This window comes from Ovis aries, chromosome 5, assembly GCF_016772045.2.
Source record: "Ovis aries strain OAR_USU_Benz2616 breed Rambouillet chromosome 5, ARS-UI_Ramb_v3.0, whole genome shotgun sequence".
In the NCBI taxonomy this organism is placed as follows: domain Eukaryota; kingdom Metazoa; phylum Chordata; class Mammalia; order Artiodactyla; family Bovidae; genus Ovis; species Ovis aries.
In genome coordinates, this window is record NC_056058.1 from 48,344,484 (window position 1) to 48,359,689 (window position 15,206).

General features: G+C 42.8%; 1 protein-coding gene across 2 annotated transcripts in view; it reads right to left on the reverse strand.

Annotated features, from left to right (window-relative positions):
* Nucleotides 1-858: 858 nt before the first annotated feature.
* The window catches only part of DNAJC18 (DnaJ heat shock protein family (Hsp40) member C18), a 28,995-nt gene continuing 14,647 nt past the window's right edge, over nt 859-15,206 (reverse strand). Inside the window, exons 4-8 of one of the 2 annotated variants that reach the window (XM_027970295.3) lie at nt 13,840-14,025; nt 12,919-13,028; nt 11,805-11,914; nt 9,088-9,260; nt 859-4,145 (exon numbers count right to left, since the gene is read on the reverse strand). In XM_027970295.3, the coding sequence (XP_027826096.1) occupies nt 4,021-4,145; nt 9,088-9,260; nt 11,805-11,914; nt 12,919-13,028; nt 13,840-14,025 (704 nt within the window). In that variant the 3' untranslated portion in view covers nt 859-4,020. Of the gene's footprint in view, nt 6,980-9,087; nt 9,261-11,804; nt 11,915-12,918; nt 13,029-13,839; nt 14,026-15,206 lie in introns of both variants that reach the window. The other variant, XM_027970294.3, reaches the window with a different exon arrangement.

Here is a 15,206-nt window from a genome sequence, read left to right on the forward strand (position 1 = left end):
GCCCAGGTCAGAAAGAGGACTACACAAGGTCACGAATATTAGGTGTGATCCATTGGAGGATACCAAATTTAAAAGTCTACCACACAGAGTCTTCTGGGTTTCTGACTTTTTTCTTGGATGGATGGTGGTGCTATTCATGGAAATGGGAGCGTTTCAATGGTGTTGGTTCCATCCCCATTTTTAATCACTGCACTCTGTAAGAAGGATGATTACATTTCAAGTCTTTTTTCCCTCAGAATTGTTTTCATTGATCCTTCATCCTGGATTAAGTCCCATTGTTACAGATTCCTTTGGTCCTCCCTTTGACATTCATCCCACTGGGGAGCATTGTCTAATTGGCCTCCCTGTTAGATGAGAGCTCCAGGAGCCGTGGTGCTGGCTTTCACTGTTTCCTGATCTTCATCCCAAAAGCTCAGCCCACCTGGCACATAGTGAGTTCTCCATCTTTGCTGAATTGAGTAATCTTAATCTTTCTTCACATGAAAGGTATTACTATTATATTAACAATGTCCTGTATTTGTAAGCCATGACTAACCTAACAGGACCATGAGGAACAAAACCAGCAAGGAACTGGGATAACACCTGATGTTCTAAGTAGATTTTATGTGTCTGTTGGTTGTAATAAGCTGTAGCTGCTGATAGCCGATGGAAAACAAATACTGAATTGGTGGTGTCACCAATACTATCTATTGTTCTAAACACCAATAATTCCATTGATGTATGAGGGAACACTGGAGCAGAGGTCAAGAGCTCTGGTCTAGTCTAGTCCTAAGTGGCTCCAAGGAGTCAGGCAATATGCAGGACCTAAGAGTGCCATGGGCAAAGGTAAAAGAACAAAGGAAAAATATAAAGCCATTCTTTTAATATAAAATCATTTAATTTCTTTGTTAAAATACACTCAGTCCAGATGCTGTGGATCAGGTGACCAGATTTTTCAGGATTTTCACTCCATCATAAGCTGATTCCATCTGTGTCAAACCTGGTTCTGGTCACAGAATATTCACATCTTTAATTACAAATACTCAACGTGATGCAAATGATGTAATCAGTATCTAACACATAGGTATATAGTTTCTCAGTGGTCACTGCACGAGGTATCAATAATGCAGGCTCAAAAAATAAGATGTATAGTAAGTTGGTCCTTTCCAAAAATATATTAGGACACTAAGCTTACACCTTAAATGAATAAAAAATAAATACTAATTAAGTGCTAGCTCCTGTGAGGAACAGTGCATGCAGACAGCGAACTTGCATGTGTGGCCAATTCATAACAGAAAGCTCTGGAATCCCAACAGTGTCTCCTCACAAAGCCAGTCCTGAGTGTGAGGACATAAATGAGAATGACACATAGCTTGGCCAGGCTGCTGGATTCCACATGGGGTTTGGAGTTCAGCATAATTTCTAACAGTTTCCAACAGAAAGAATAGCAATGGTGTTTTCTTACTGGTCACTTTTCCCAAACTGTGAGGCCTAGAGCTGATCAAGGAAGTTCAGAAGCCTTCTAGTTTGAGCAGATGAACCCCAGGGTTGCTAACCTGAGGACACAGATGCCTTCAAATTGTGCTGCCCTTTGTAATGAGATGGGTTTTTATCCCACCCTCCTCACTGCTGATCATGTACTGCAGAAGACACTTCCATTCTTTTGAGAGCTTCGGTTTCTGCTTGAGCCTCAAGCCCTACTTCTTAGCCCCGTTGCCAGTCTGCATTCATGCTCATAAAAATAGTCGAGAGCTGCATGCCAAGTTCTGACAGCAAGAATAAGCCATAACTAGAAAGTTTATATATGATAAAACCTTCCAAATGATGTAGGCAAGAGGAAAACGCTTATTTTACCACCATGCAAACAACCCATCTAAAAATGCAACCCAGGAAATTATAGTTTAACAATATTCTGGACAGTACCAAATAGATTAAACTATCCTTCAATCCAAAGCACATCCTATCCCCTTGAGGAAAACCAGATGTGAGTGTTGTTGTCTATTTGGTAATAAATAAAACGGTACCATCAGTGCTATAAAAACAGACAATAGACCTGACACCTAATGAAGTGAGTTAGTATTGCCTCTATTTAGTATCATCACAGATAACTCATCTCTGCCATGAAATCCATAAAATGTGTGACTACTATTCATGGGCACCTAGAGCAGGGACTTTTAACCTGTCAAGTCAGTTTAATTATGGCCCATTTTCTAGCAGAGGTTGGGGTTGGGGAGAGTAGAGCTTTGATTTTTAAACGTATAGGAAAACAACCTTCTACAGCCCATCTGGCTCACAGGCACATTTTACCATGTAGATCCCTTCAATTACTCCAAGGGGAACAAGGAAGTCCCCCCAAACCCAGAACATAAGACCTAGTTGGGTGACAAAAATTTGGCCATCTCTGGAGCTGCTGTCCCTCCCTGGGACTGAGCAGGTGTCCCCTACCAGCTACCAAAGCCCCACTCTCTACCTCTGCACTCATCTCCTGACCCTGTGGGATGCTCCCAGGTAGAACCATACTAAATACGTCTGCTTAAACAGCTTAAATGGCTCTGCCACTGAAAGAAGAAACTCTACTTTGGAAATGAGTTTTAATGAAGACTCTCCTTGCAACAGGAACTTTTCTTCCATCCTGAAAAAAACATGGAGTGTTGACTATAGTCACCTACTGATCCTTCTAGGTTCAGATTCATGATACAATCTGGGCAACTCAATCCTGTAGCTCACCTCCACACGAAGTCCCAGAACCACACAGCCCATGCGATGGCTTCCCTCTTCCTTGTCACCAGTGGGAAGAGTTGCCTCTTTTTGTTTGGTATGATAAGTGGTGTAGTGAGGTGTGCTGAGTGGATGCAGGACTGCCATAGAAAGGATACCAGGTCCCAGGCTGGGAGGTAGTGCAGGAGGGGCATCCTTGGGAAAGCTTCTGCTTTTACCAATATGGTTAGAATCACCTGAGCAAGGGGGATGTGCACTCACTTTGTACTTGATTATCAGCCTACCATCTAGCTCTGCCACAACCAGTTGTGTGATCCAGGTCAACCATGTAGCCTCTGTGGGCCGATGGTCTCATCCATACCAGGCACTTAACAGACATTGACTACATGAGAAAAGCATCTCCTACCAACGCCAGATCCCGCCAGGCCCCAAGCCACAGACTAAGGGTCTTTCCTCTCTATCTCTAGGTCTGAGCAGCCTGGCCGGGTGGGAATGCCTCCTCTTAGGTCTGACCACTGTACCTCTATGGGGTATAGGGACTCAGCTCAGTGTGATGCTGCAAGGAAAAATGACAAAGAACATTCTCTGGGTTCTATGATGGACTAGGGAAACTGCACTGAACAGCTGAGACTCAGACTTGCTTTTTACCTTCACCACTGGCCCCTGTTTCTGTGTGTCCATTGAACTGTTTACTCAGTAACTGTTAATTTCTGGGCCCTCTGTAAGAGAGAGGGTTAAGAAAGTAAAAGGAACTGAAATCAGGTAGTTTGCTAATGCCAGTAACTGAACAGAGATTAGGCAAATGGAAAACTGTGGACAACAGTTTGCGTTTCTCTGCATTCCCCTTTGAAAATGGAAAGCTGAGTGGTTACAACAGCTGCATCTGGTGGGGAGGTGACTCTAACAGCAGGAGAGGTATAATTCTCGTTGCACATTGTAAACAACCAATGTTAAGCTGCTTTGGCTAAGCCTAGGAATGACTGGGTATCGAGACTTCACTGAAGAAGGAAGAAAATAGGAATCTGCTCTGGGATGCCGTGAACTACATTCCTAGAGGCAGGTAGGTACGGCTCAGGGGGCTGGATCTAATGCTTGGCCGTGAATTTAGATGACCTGCCCCTTGTTCCTGAAGCCAATCCCCAGGAAGGATTCTGTGATGACAAGTCTGGCTCCATGCTGAAGCGCCTCCAACTCTGCCCACCAAACAAAGTTAGCAAATTGTGAAATGTTCATCATTTCCTAATTTTGTATTATAAAATGGAATTAGGAACATAAACAGTAACATGTAGCAAAACCCCGAGCCTGCGTAGGACTATCGGCCTCTCAGCCACCTCTGCGTAGGCCAATAAGTTTGGAAAGTTTTTCACAGTTTTCAAGTTTCAGCGATTCTGCTTTCTGTTTCAATCGTTCATCTCTGTATAATCCTGCCAAATTGGTCAACTCCGACTCTGAAAGATAAAAGAGGTAACCAATTCATCAAGAGAGTTGAGCTCCTTTGTTTCACTTCAATACTTCTGGAAGCAAAGCTCCTTTTACTTTATTTAATGCTTTTTCTTTCAATTTAAGAAAAAACTCATTTACTCGAGAAACATGCATCAGGAAGCTATACCACACCAGGTGCTAAGGATTAAGGGACACCTGTGATCCTGGAGTCCGACAGTATCTGTGCTCCATTACAAAAGCACCGGACTTAGCTCTTATCAATAGAACATTTGGCACTAGACTTAGGAAACCTGCACGTGTGCAGTAAGAGGAGACTCTGTTTCAAGGCTTTCCTACGAATGGTATTCAAGTGGCAGTTGGGAGAGAATGGAGTCCGATCGCCTGTTCCTGTCATCTGAAACAAAGGCAGCTGCTTCACCCTTCCCGAGTCGCCGGAGCATAACTCACATGCGCTGCTGGACACAGAGCCCTCCTCGGGGGGCCTGCCTGCTCTAGGTGCCCAGGCTGCTGGCTGCATCCTTCATGCCCTCACCACATGGGGGGCCCCTAACTCAAAGGGCAAAGGCAGCTGGATTCTTTTAAAAGTGAAATCATCTGGATCTGGTGACCTCTATCTCCTTGACGAAATATATTTCATTTTCTCCTCATAGTGGAGAAGGTCATTCTATTTTTAACCAGAATATAATCTCTGCTGTCCTCCTGGACTCAGCAGCGGTTTGGCGACCTCTCTTTTTTATTCTTTTGTATAGTTTCAGAGACACTCTGAGGAAGGAATGCCTGAAGAGAACCTCTAGAGACATGATGTGTATTAACAGGAAGGCATGCTTGGAGGGCCTGTGTATCTTCAACAGCAGACAGCTACTCAGTGTTTAAAGGCCCACACTTGTGAAAATGCTATTTTAATCATTCTTAAATATGCCTACTCATTCTTAATCACCTTGCTGACAGATTTTGTTTTTCTTTGTGAACGAGAGGCACCTGTCTGATTAATCAGCAAACTGACTGGAAACAGGACTTAATACTTAGCCACAGGGAACAATGAGCATTGGTTTCTGAATAAGTCTCTATCAACACAAAATACTGGCATTTCTGCTCACAATGATTCCGTTTACACCAAGTAAGGCCCAAAGTGCAGATTAAGTGCAGGACTTTAGGGTGAGGGGTGGGGATGCATGAAAACCCACCCTCTACAATAGGGGCTCAGAGCCCGGGCCCTGGCCCAGCAGTTGCTTGGCAAGCAGCAAGTCTCCTAGGCTCCAGAACAATGTGCTTTCACCCCGTGGCATGGGGCCTGCATTGCGTGCCAGCCAGAGCTTGCCTTGGCACAGGCATCCTCGCGGGTGATGCAGCTTCGTGGAGGATCATGGGCCGCACCCAAATGAGAGTCCTTGCTGCCTTGTTCCACCCAGAGCTGGGCACTGACTCCATTTGTCTGGCTGCTTTGGCATGTGGGAAACCTGTTCAAGAGGACTCTGTGGTCCTCTGGAGTCACAGCTGCACCAGTATGTAGAGCAGATTCTGTGGCTCAGCTTTTCCTTGAAGTGATTTCCTTAGGGTTTTTTTGTTACTGACCTTATCCAAATGTCTCACTGCCTGAAATCTCATTCCAGAAAACATTAACGGCTAGTGATTCTTTCTATTTTCTACACTGACAACCACTGTAATAAGCTGATGAAAGAAAATATACATGCACATATATGAATGCTTTCTCAAAACATGCTCCAAAGGTTTAGAACCCTGCTCCAGAGCAGTGACCCTGCACAAGGACAGTGTTTCAAGGAACCATGCCCCACACCCCCATGATCATGGTTGGAGAAACTTCTCTCCAGATAGCCACTGAATCCTTTTGTACTTCAATGAACAAAAGCTCAACTCAAAGAATATGTTACTTTTGACAAGTTCTGTTAATATTCAGTAACTTCTAAGGAAAAACAAAATCTTTGGCAGGGGCAGAATCCAGGGAACATTTTTTTCTTCTCTGCATAATGTTTCCCCTGCCCTGAATGCCAGTGTAATAGATGAACCAAGCATTGAGCTTTCAGAGTAAACTGACTTGGGCAAATTGCCAAGAGAAGCAAGTCCCAGAGCCTCCTCTCCCAAAATACTCTGCCCAAAAGCTCAGATGGGAGTCCTGACAGATCCCAACCACCATCATGATCCAGCCATGTGAGTCAGAGCTACATCTAGTTGAGCAAGGCCAAGCAAGGTCTGGATTCTGTTAGGATCTGGGCACTTACTATATGCTAGACACTATGCTAAGTGTTACACTCATGTCATCTTCTATAATCCATACAGCCTCTTTGGGAGGAAGTTCATTTTATCCCCATTTGAAAGCCTAAGCTCCTGCCCTCTCTGCTATCCTGCTCCAGAGCATGGACAGTTCTCCTCTGCCAGGCAGGGCTGGGGTCTCAGTCCCGCTCAGCCAGGTCCAGAGGCAGTCCTGCCTTTCATTTCGGTCTGTGCCAGCCCAGGGCCATGGCCACCTCCCCTAGCACTGGCTTTATTATCTAGATGCAGCTGTGAAGGAGTAGACAGGGCAATCAGTGTTTACACTAAAGGAGTACTCAGAAATTCACTCTGATGAAGCATTCTAAGGAAGAGCAGAGCAAAGAAATTAACAAAAGATTTTAAAAGACAATGGCTAACCTTTGCTAAAGCAGTTTCCATTCGATATTTTGCCAAGACTGAACTTTGTTCTCAAGCAGGTTTATTTTTACAACCTCCATCCATGTGCTAAATTTAACCACGTTGGCTGCACTTGCTGTTGGATCCAGAGGGCAGATGCTGCCTGTTCTCAAATGGCACTTGGGTTGTGTGGAGGCTCCGGACAGCCACCATCCTTAAATGCCAGAAATAGATTTTTAAGGGGTGTGTGCTGATAACCCCCGGTTTGGAACTTGTGGGTACACGTGTCATGCTCACCCACTTGATTATACCTGGAGGGTGCCAAAGCCCTGGAAGCAGGCCTCACGAGGATGGGAACACAAGGCTAGAAGCCGCTTTAGGCGTAATCCTTTCCATGAAAGTGAAAGTGTTAGTTGCTGTGTCCAATTCTTTGTGACCCCATGGAATGTAGCCTGTCAGGCTCCTCTCTCCATGGGATTCTCCTGGCAAGAATACTGGAGTGGGTTGCCAATTTCTTCTCCAGGGGATTCTTCCTGACCCAGGGATCAAAACCGGGTCTCCTGAATTGCAGGTAGAGTCTTTACCATCTGAGCCACCAGGAAATCCTAACTATGAGCTCTTTGCATAGTTCTAGCTGGTGTGTGTGGGGTGGGGCGGGGGGGCGGGGGAGGATTTAAGAAATATATATTTTCATCAATTTCTTGCATAAAGCAATAAATTCAAAACCCTCTCAGGGCCTAAAACAATGGAGACTCTTAGGACATACACTGACCCTCACCTGATTTGGATCAGGCGATCAATTATAATGCCTTTAAGGCCTCTATCTTGCTCTAAAATTATTTCCTGGTTTTTGAAACTAGAAAAACCTAGTTTAACAGTGAGTAGGGTTACTTCCAGACCTCTTGTTTTTTGTTTTTTCAATAAAAAAAAAGCAATCCCCTCCTCCTGCTGAATTCCCCCTTACATCCAAGTCAATGCCCACTATGCTCCTAAGGCACTGAGAGGTCAGGTGGGCTCCACCCTACAGGAGTAGAGTGTGGATACAAGGTCCCTCAGGGCCAGCGTTAGGACACTAGCCCTGCTCAGTGATCCCTAGCCCTCAGCAGTTTCACTTTTTCCAGTCCTGAGAATCCTCTCTTCAAAAGACATTTGTTGAGCATCTGTTCTGAAGCAAAGACTGTGCCAAGGGCTTGGGACACAAAATTAGTATGACATGGTTTTTGACCTCAGAGAGCCCAGAGTCCAGCAGGGAGGCTGTCATGTACCTAGAGGACACAAACACTGTGAGGATGGTACTGTCTCAGTAGGATGAGTGAAGGGCTTTAAACACACAGAGGAAGGAAAGATTAACTTGGGGTGGGGTTGGGATGCAGATGGGTCAGCAAGCGCTTAGTAGCACTGTGACTGAGGATCTAAATTTATCAGACACTGTCAGATGTTTAATAATACCCGGTGATAAGTTTTTAAAAATGAGTTAGTTTGCTTTTTAAAGATTAACCAAAGCCAAGTTTTATATAATTACTAATGCCTCTGTGTGTGTGTGTGTGTGTGTGTGTGTGTGTGGGTGGGTGGGGGGAATTCAAGTGGGAGGAAAGGGAGCCTGTTGGCTGAGGCAGGGCCGCCTTGTTACAGCATTCCCCATGAATGCTCACTGGAGTCGTAAGCCAAATCGTAAGCCAACACCATCACCCTCGCTGTCTCCAGACAGGGAAATGGTGTGGAAGGCCTGTTCCAGTAAGACTCAATTTTGTTCTGTGTGGCCACAGCTGATTGGAGGGGAAGAGAAGGGGCACCAGACTCAATAACAACAACCTATCAAACTTTGGTTAGGCTGGATCAGATTTCCCTCTGGGAAATGTGGAATCAGGAAACCATGGACCAAAGCAGCGAGCTACTTAAAGAGGAAGCTTGTGACATAGAAAGGGGCCAATGACTGGTGGGGTTGGGGAAGCTGGGAGAATGAATAGGAGGGTGGCAACCAAAATAAACTAGGGCAAATCAAGGCTGTGAAGGAGAGCCTGAAAAAACGTAGGAAAGCAGTTGGCAAAGAAAGGACAGAAGGCAGATAGGCAGACAGATGTAGCAACTCAGAGACAGACAGGCAGACAACTAGTACTGCCTAAGTCCCTAAAGATTTCAAGCCCTGGCCACATGAATCCTGTCGTAAGCCTCCCTCTTTATCATATTTCTAATATCCTGAATGGGGCCCTGTCCTGTCCATGTTCACATAAACATGAGTAGCTTAGAAAGAGAGGAGAGATCATTACGCTGGGGATCCCTCAGGGTGGCACCTTGCTTAACAGCCCCTTTTAAGCCTCTTACTTTGTTGTTTCTCCTTCCAACAACTGGTCTGGATGTAATCAATGTAATCCTTCTCTATCGTCTTCTCCAGGTCACGCAGAGATGCACCTCTGTAGGCCTTGTCAAAGTTTTTATCCACGAAGTAAGGCACCTGTAGGTTCTGGGTTTCTCTAGAAATGGTGTGGCCCAAGGTCCTAAAACAAGGAGAGGCTCAGGTGTGCTTGTTATATTTGGAAATATCACTCTTAGCGCTGGCCTCGCTGATATCATCATCACTCACCTCTTCATAGATGCAGATACCATTTCTAACACAACAACATTCATTATTTCCCAAGCAAAGCAGTAAGTGCAATGTTGTCATTGTCGCTACTCTATGAGCATGTTCAAGTGGATTCAGTCTCAGCATATTTACTTTATTCTCTTAAATGAGTCATCTCCTTCTCTTCTTTCTCCCGCTTTAAATTTAAGACATATATCATGATGGGTTTACATATATTGTGAAATGATTACCACAATGTCTAACATGTCTAATAGGTAATCTGCTAACATCTGTCTTCTCATACAGATACAATAAAAAGAAAATAAAGACCAAAAAAATTTTAAAAAGATGAGGATAAAGGAAAAAATTTTTCCTTGTGATGAGAACTCTTATTACTTAGTCTCTTTAACTTTTCTATCATTTCCTATCATACCGCAGTGTTCACTACTATAACACTGTATTGTATGTGACATACATCATATTTACTAATATTTCTCTTACAACTATTAGTTTGCACCTTTGACCATCTTCCTTCAATTCCCCCTCCCTCTCTCTTCCACCTTTGGTAACCAGAAATTTGATCTCCTTTTCTGAGTTTTTTTTTAAGATTCCACATATAAGTGAATATATTATATAGTATTTGTCTTTCTCTGACTTACTTCGTTTAGCATAATGCCTTCAGAGTCCCTCAGTGTAGTCAGAAATGCTAGAATTTTCGTTTTTAGGGCTGAATAACATTCCTCTGTGTGTATATATGTGTGCACGTGTGTGTGTAGGCTTTTTCCATGTCTTGGCTACTGTAAACATTGTTGCTATGAACATGGAGGTGCAGCTACCTGGATTCACCTTTCTTAGACTGTTTTCTTTGTTAAAAGTAGAATGCTGAAAGTTTAAAAATCAATTTATATATTCTGCAGGACCTGGCATGGCAGCTGGCACAGAGTGGCTACTGGTAAATGTTGGTTGAATGAAATGATCGCTACTGTAAACTATTCACAAATAACTAGACAGCTTATACCAACTTAGTTCCAATTTTTAGGACATGATAAAAAGTACTTCACACATAGCTGTTAGATGAGAACTGCAAAAAACTGAGACAAAAGATTTCAATTATACCTCCAGGCTAACTCTTAGTGATATCACAGAGTCTTTGATGTTCAGAAACTTTAACAGGTCGTGGGTTAACTAAAGTCTACCCATAAGAAAGTATAGAAGGGAGCTCAAATTCCAGTTAAAACAATGTGATGGTACTGCGCAAATCCAAGCTTTGTTCAGATTGAACAAAGTCTATCTTAAAGGAGTTATATTTGACCTTTTCCTAGCTTTTCCTTTGATCTCTTAGCTCATGGATCTTGCTGGATGTCTAAGAGCTCAGGCCATGATTGCTCTTGCCTCTTTCTGGAAAGCTGAGGGCAGGTTCCTGCCTACCTCACTGGCCTGATGAGAAAGGAGGTGGCAGTAGCATATGGAGAAATATGGGAAGTCAGGAAATCAGAGGGACTCAGGCCAGCGTGACCCGATAGCAATAACCTCTCTCTGAGTCTCAGCTTTCCTCTCTGTAAAATGAAGATATTGATCTAGAATGATAGCCTTAAGGCTATAGTGATCACCAACAAGAGCTCTTCCTCTTAGGTACTATTCCAGGACGAGTCCACATTTGAAAGGTTTTTGTCTGCTAAACTCTAATTGTGAATAATAGCTCATTTCCCATTATTAATTAAAAAAAATAAACCAGTGATTCTCAAATTTAGTATGGACCAGAATTATCTGGAAGGTTTGTTAAAACTCATATTGCTGGTTCTCACCTCTAGAGTTTCTGATTCAACAGATACAGAGTAAGGCCTAAGAGTTTGCACTTCTAACATGTTGCCATTTAATGCTTGGTCTAGGGATGCTTGGTCTAGGGATCAAACTTTGAGAACTGATGTAACTGAAATACTTAATTGAAGAAATTTAAAAATTCCTATCAGAGCTCATATTTTTCATGCAATACAAACTTTATAATGATTTCTATATTTTTAGCAAAAGCAAGAAATGAGATACTATGGTTTGACTGTACAGCCTTATGAATAAAAGTTCTAATCTTGCAGTTTCTTAAATTGGACATAATCACTAGATCTTAGTTACTATGTTCTCAGATTCACAGGGGTGCAGCGATATTTTCACAAGCTCATTAAGGTCCTTTCTAACCCTAACATGGAATGTTAAAGATTTAATCTGAACCTGGAGTTAGTCTGTTAATCCCTCAGAAACCAGCTGTTGCTCTTCCGCAGTTGACCAGATGATGTCACTGTAGAACAAAACTATCCAGGTCCTGAGTGCATGGGAAACTGCCTGAAGTAATTTTGAGTCTCTGCATTATTACTATCCAGCTGTTTCTTTAAACACAAAACCAGTGTTTTCCACAACGAAAGGTGACATGAAATGTTAGTAATGTACCAGCTTGTTGTTAAGAAAGATTTTTAAGTATTTGACTTACGATTTATAGAATAGACTATATGGGGGATTAGCCGCTAGCAGCTGAGTAATCACAGATATAATCACAATCACCAGAACTGGAAGTAACTGAATAAATGCAGAATATGTAGTCTGAAAAAGAAAAAATATCTGGTGTAAGTGCTCTTCAATATAAAGCTTACTGAAAATAGGACAGTTTTCCCAAAGAAAATATGCATTACTAATGCATTGCACATAGACCAAAGTTTTTCTGAGAAGGTTGTATTTTCTGCTGGGAAGTACCAAACAGCTCCATTCTGTCTGCTGAAAAGGCTGAAGGGGGCCCACCGACAACCTGGACTGACACTCAGGAATCCTGCAGCCTCCTTTTCCAAGACCAATGAAGCAGACACCTGTGCGCTAGTCTGCCCAGCCTGTGAACCTCACAAGGTCATGTTATCATGCAGTTCTGTTGCCTTGGCCTCAGCTGAGCAGACTGGGGGACATCTAGCAGACATCTGACCATAGCAGGGATGATCACATTCTCCCTCCTAAGAATCTGGGATTGAGAGTCATCACCATTCACTGCTAGGCAGTCACTTGAAAGGACACATACTCAGAGGCACTGTAGACTGGACACTTGCAAGGGGAAGTAGAAAAGCCAGGCTGCTTAGAGAGAACAAAGCAGATGCAGAGAGTCAGGAAAACTGAAGACAGTCTGGCCCCAAAGTCACGGAGAGCACAGCTGCGTGATGCCTGACAGCACCCCAGTTCCTGGTTCCCATCTGTCACAAGGCCCAGTGTGCTTCCTGCCCTTGAGCTTCATGAGACTCCTTCGATCCCTTAATTTAAACCCCCTTTAGAACTGAATATTATAAAGGGGGTCCCTATTCTCTGCGGTCAAGAAAATCTTTTTCAAGACAGCCCCATAGGGGAACAGATTTCCTGGGATAGTCACCAAAGAATGGGTGGGGGAGGGGGTACCATTCTGGCCTATTTGGGCCAGTTATCCAGCTCTTCTTACCATGCTTTCGCTTTCCTAAAGCACACTTTAGCATATATCTCAAGCTGAACTTCAAAAACCTGATCTTACTCCATAAAGGTCAGTTTCAGTATGGGCGTTTATGGGCAGCTATTGTCCTGTCCTCCCCAGGTACCTGAGGCTTATGTTCTTCCTCCTCCTTCCGTGTCTGCATTCTTTCATGTCGGTGCCGCCGGCGGTAATAGTGGGTGTCATCTGTCACATTTGAAAACATATGAATATTTCCTGGAAAAGAAAGAAAAATACTTAGCACGCAATATGGCACACACCTCTTCCTTGCCTTTTCCAAGGTCCATGCTTCCAACTAGGCTCTTTGAGGGTAGGATATTATCCCATATTACCCAACAGAAAAATAAGACACTAGGTATATCAAGTGAACCAGCTGAAAATGGGACATGCTTAGCTCTCTCACCCTTATTTAAACAGTCCTTTGTAACTAGTGAGTGAGAGAAACCCAAGAGGCAGAGAAAAAAACAGCACCTGGGCCATGAATCCTGTCTGACATGCTCTTATCTGCCTTCTTGCCCAATATCAGATTACGTCACTAGTATCTTTAATAGCAACTCCACAAAATTCAATTTACTTCCAATTCTCTGGGGGTATTTTTCTAACCTTTATATAAGTGCTAGTTTACAATAATTATAATAAAGGAATTTTGCTTCTAATTTATAAAACACTTAAAAAATATCCAATCCTTACAGCAGCCCTGTGAGGTTGGTATTATCAGCCCCATTTTTTGGTAAGGAAACAAGATCAGAAGGACTAAGTAAAAATCATACATAGTTGAAGGCTGGAGACGACTTCAACCTCAGCTTATCTAATTCCAAAGTCTTGTTGTTTCTACCATACCATGGTCCCTCTATCCAGATCCTGAAAATATATATGACTGTTTTTGGCCACACCACATGGCATATGGGATCTTAGCTCTCCGACCAGGGATCAAACCTGAGCCCCTTGCAGAAGTGCAGAGTCTTAACCGCTGGACCACCAGGGAAGTTCCTAAGACTTTTTAAATGAAAAAAGTTGGGATACTAACCTGTAGGAAAATGTCCTCCAAAGAAGACATTGAACAGCTCTTCTGGAGTGATGTCGGTTTCAAAGTCCCTGTAATAATTATAAGGTCTGGCTCGAGGGGCAGTGAAAGTCACCTGTTCATCCCCATATTCATCATAGCGGAGTCTCTTGTCAGGATTGCTCAGGACTGCAAAGGCATTTCCTATTGCTGCAACAAAAACAAAAAGCACCAGAGTACACAGTCTGTTGCAGCTGAGGGTAATCACAGTAGTAGCAGTGAAGAAGAGCCCAGAGCAGCCGTGAAGAGTTGGTGCTGGACAACTTCACAGTGACCCAGAGAGAGGTCACTGGGCCTGGAAAGTTCACCGAAGTGCTTGTCCTTGAAATCTTCCCAAGATCTAGTTTGATAAGCCTTAAACAACACTGGAGTCAGGATAAACTTAGAAGTACTGTTCTCCCTCAACAAAAATGTGTTATTTCACTTGAGAGCAATAGTTTATGATCAGAAACAGTTTATACATAAGCAATGGTATTCTAACATGAAGTCACATACAGTCTCCTGAATAAAATAATAAATAAAAAGCCTCCTACTTGGTTAAAAGCAAAATCCTCAGTCATCAGTCTTATTTCAGCTTACTTTTAAACATAGTTTTTAGAAATTAGTAAATGTATCTCCAGGGAATTCCCTGGTCATCCAGTGGTTAGAACCTGTGCTTACACTACTGAGGGTCCAGGTTCATTCCCTGGTTGCGGAACTAAGATCCCACAAGCCAATCATCGTGGCTTAAAAAAACAACAAAAAAATATGTCCAGTGCCTCCGTAAGGGATCAAAGTCTGAATAGACTACATAAGCATACCATCACTTCTCCTTGTGCACAAATGTGCAAACTTTGTCCAATTTCATTTAAACATACAGTCAGTACCACCAATCAAAGAATCACCAAAGAAATCTTAAAAAAAAATCTTTTAAGTCATTCCCACCTGCCTATCTTTAATTCAGTCAACACTATCAGAAACATAGTCAGAAAGAGCACTTCCTTGTGAGTCTTCTAGTCAGGGAACTGTATTAAGTATTTATAGCAATAAAACAGTTAAGCAGAATAAAAAAAACAAACAGAAAAACCTAAACAGAGTTGTTTAAACATTCACATCCCTTGAAATCTGGCAGATTTCTTAGAGAAATGGCATTAGTCTGTGACATACTCTACACAAAGGTATGAGGAGAATGTGGTTTATCTGTTTCCTTATAGAAACTGTGGGGAGAATGAGATTCACAAAGGCACATCAACAAAGGTAGCTTGTCCTCTAAGGTAAATGCTGACTTTAAAAAAAAGTCTCAGATCTATCATTTTTGTTACTTTTTCTTTTTTACAAACATTTATTTATTT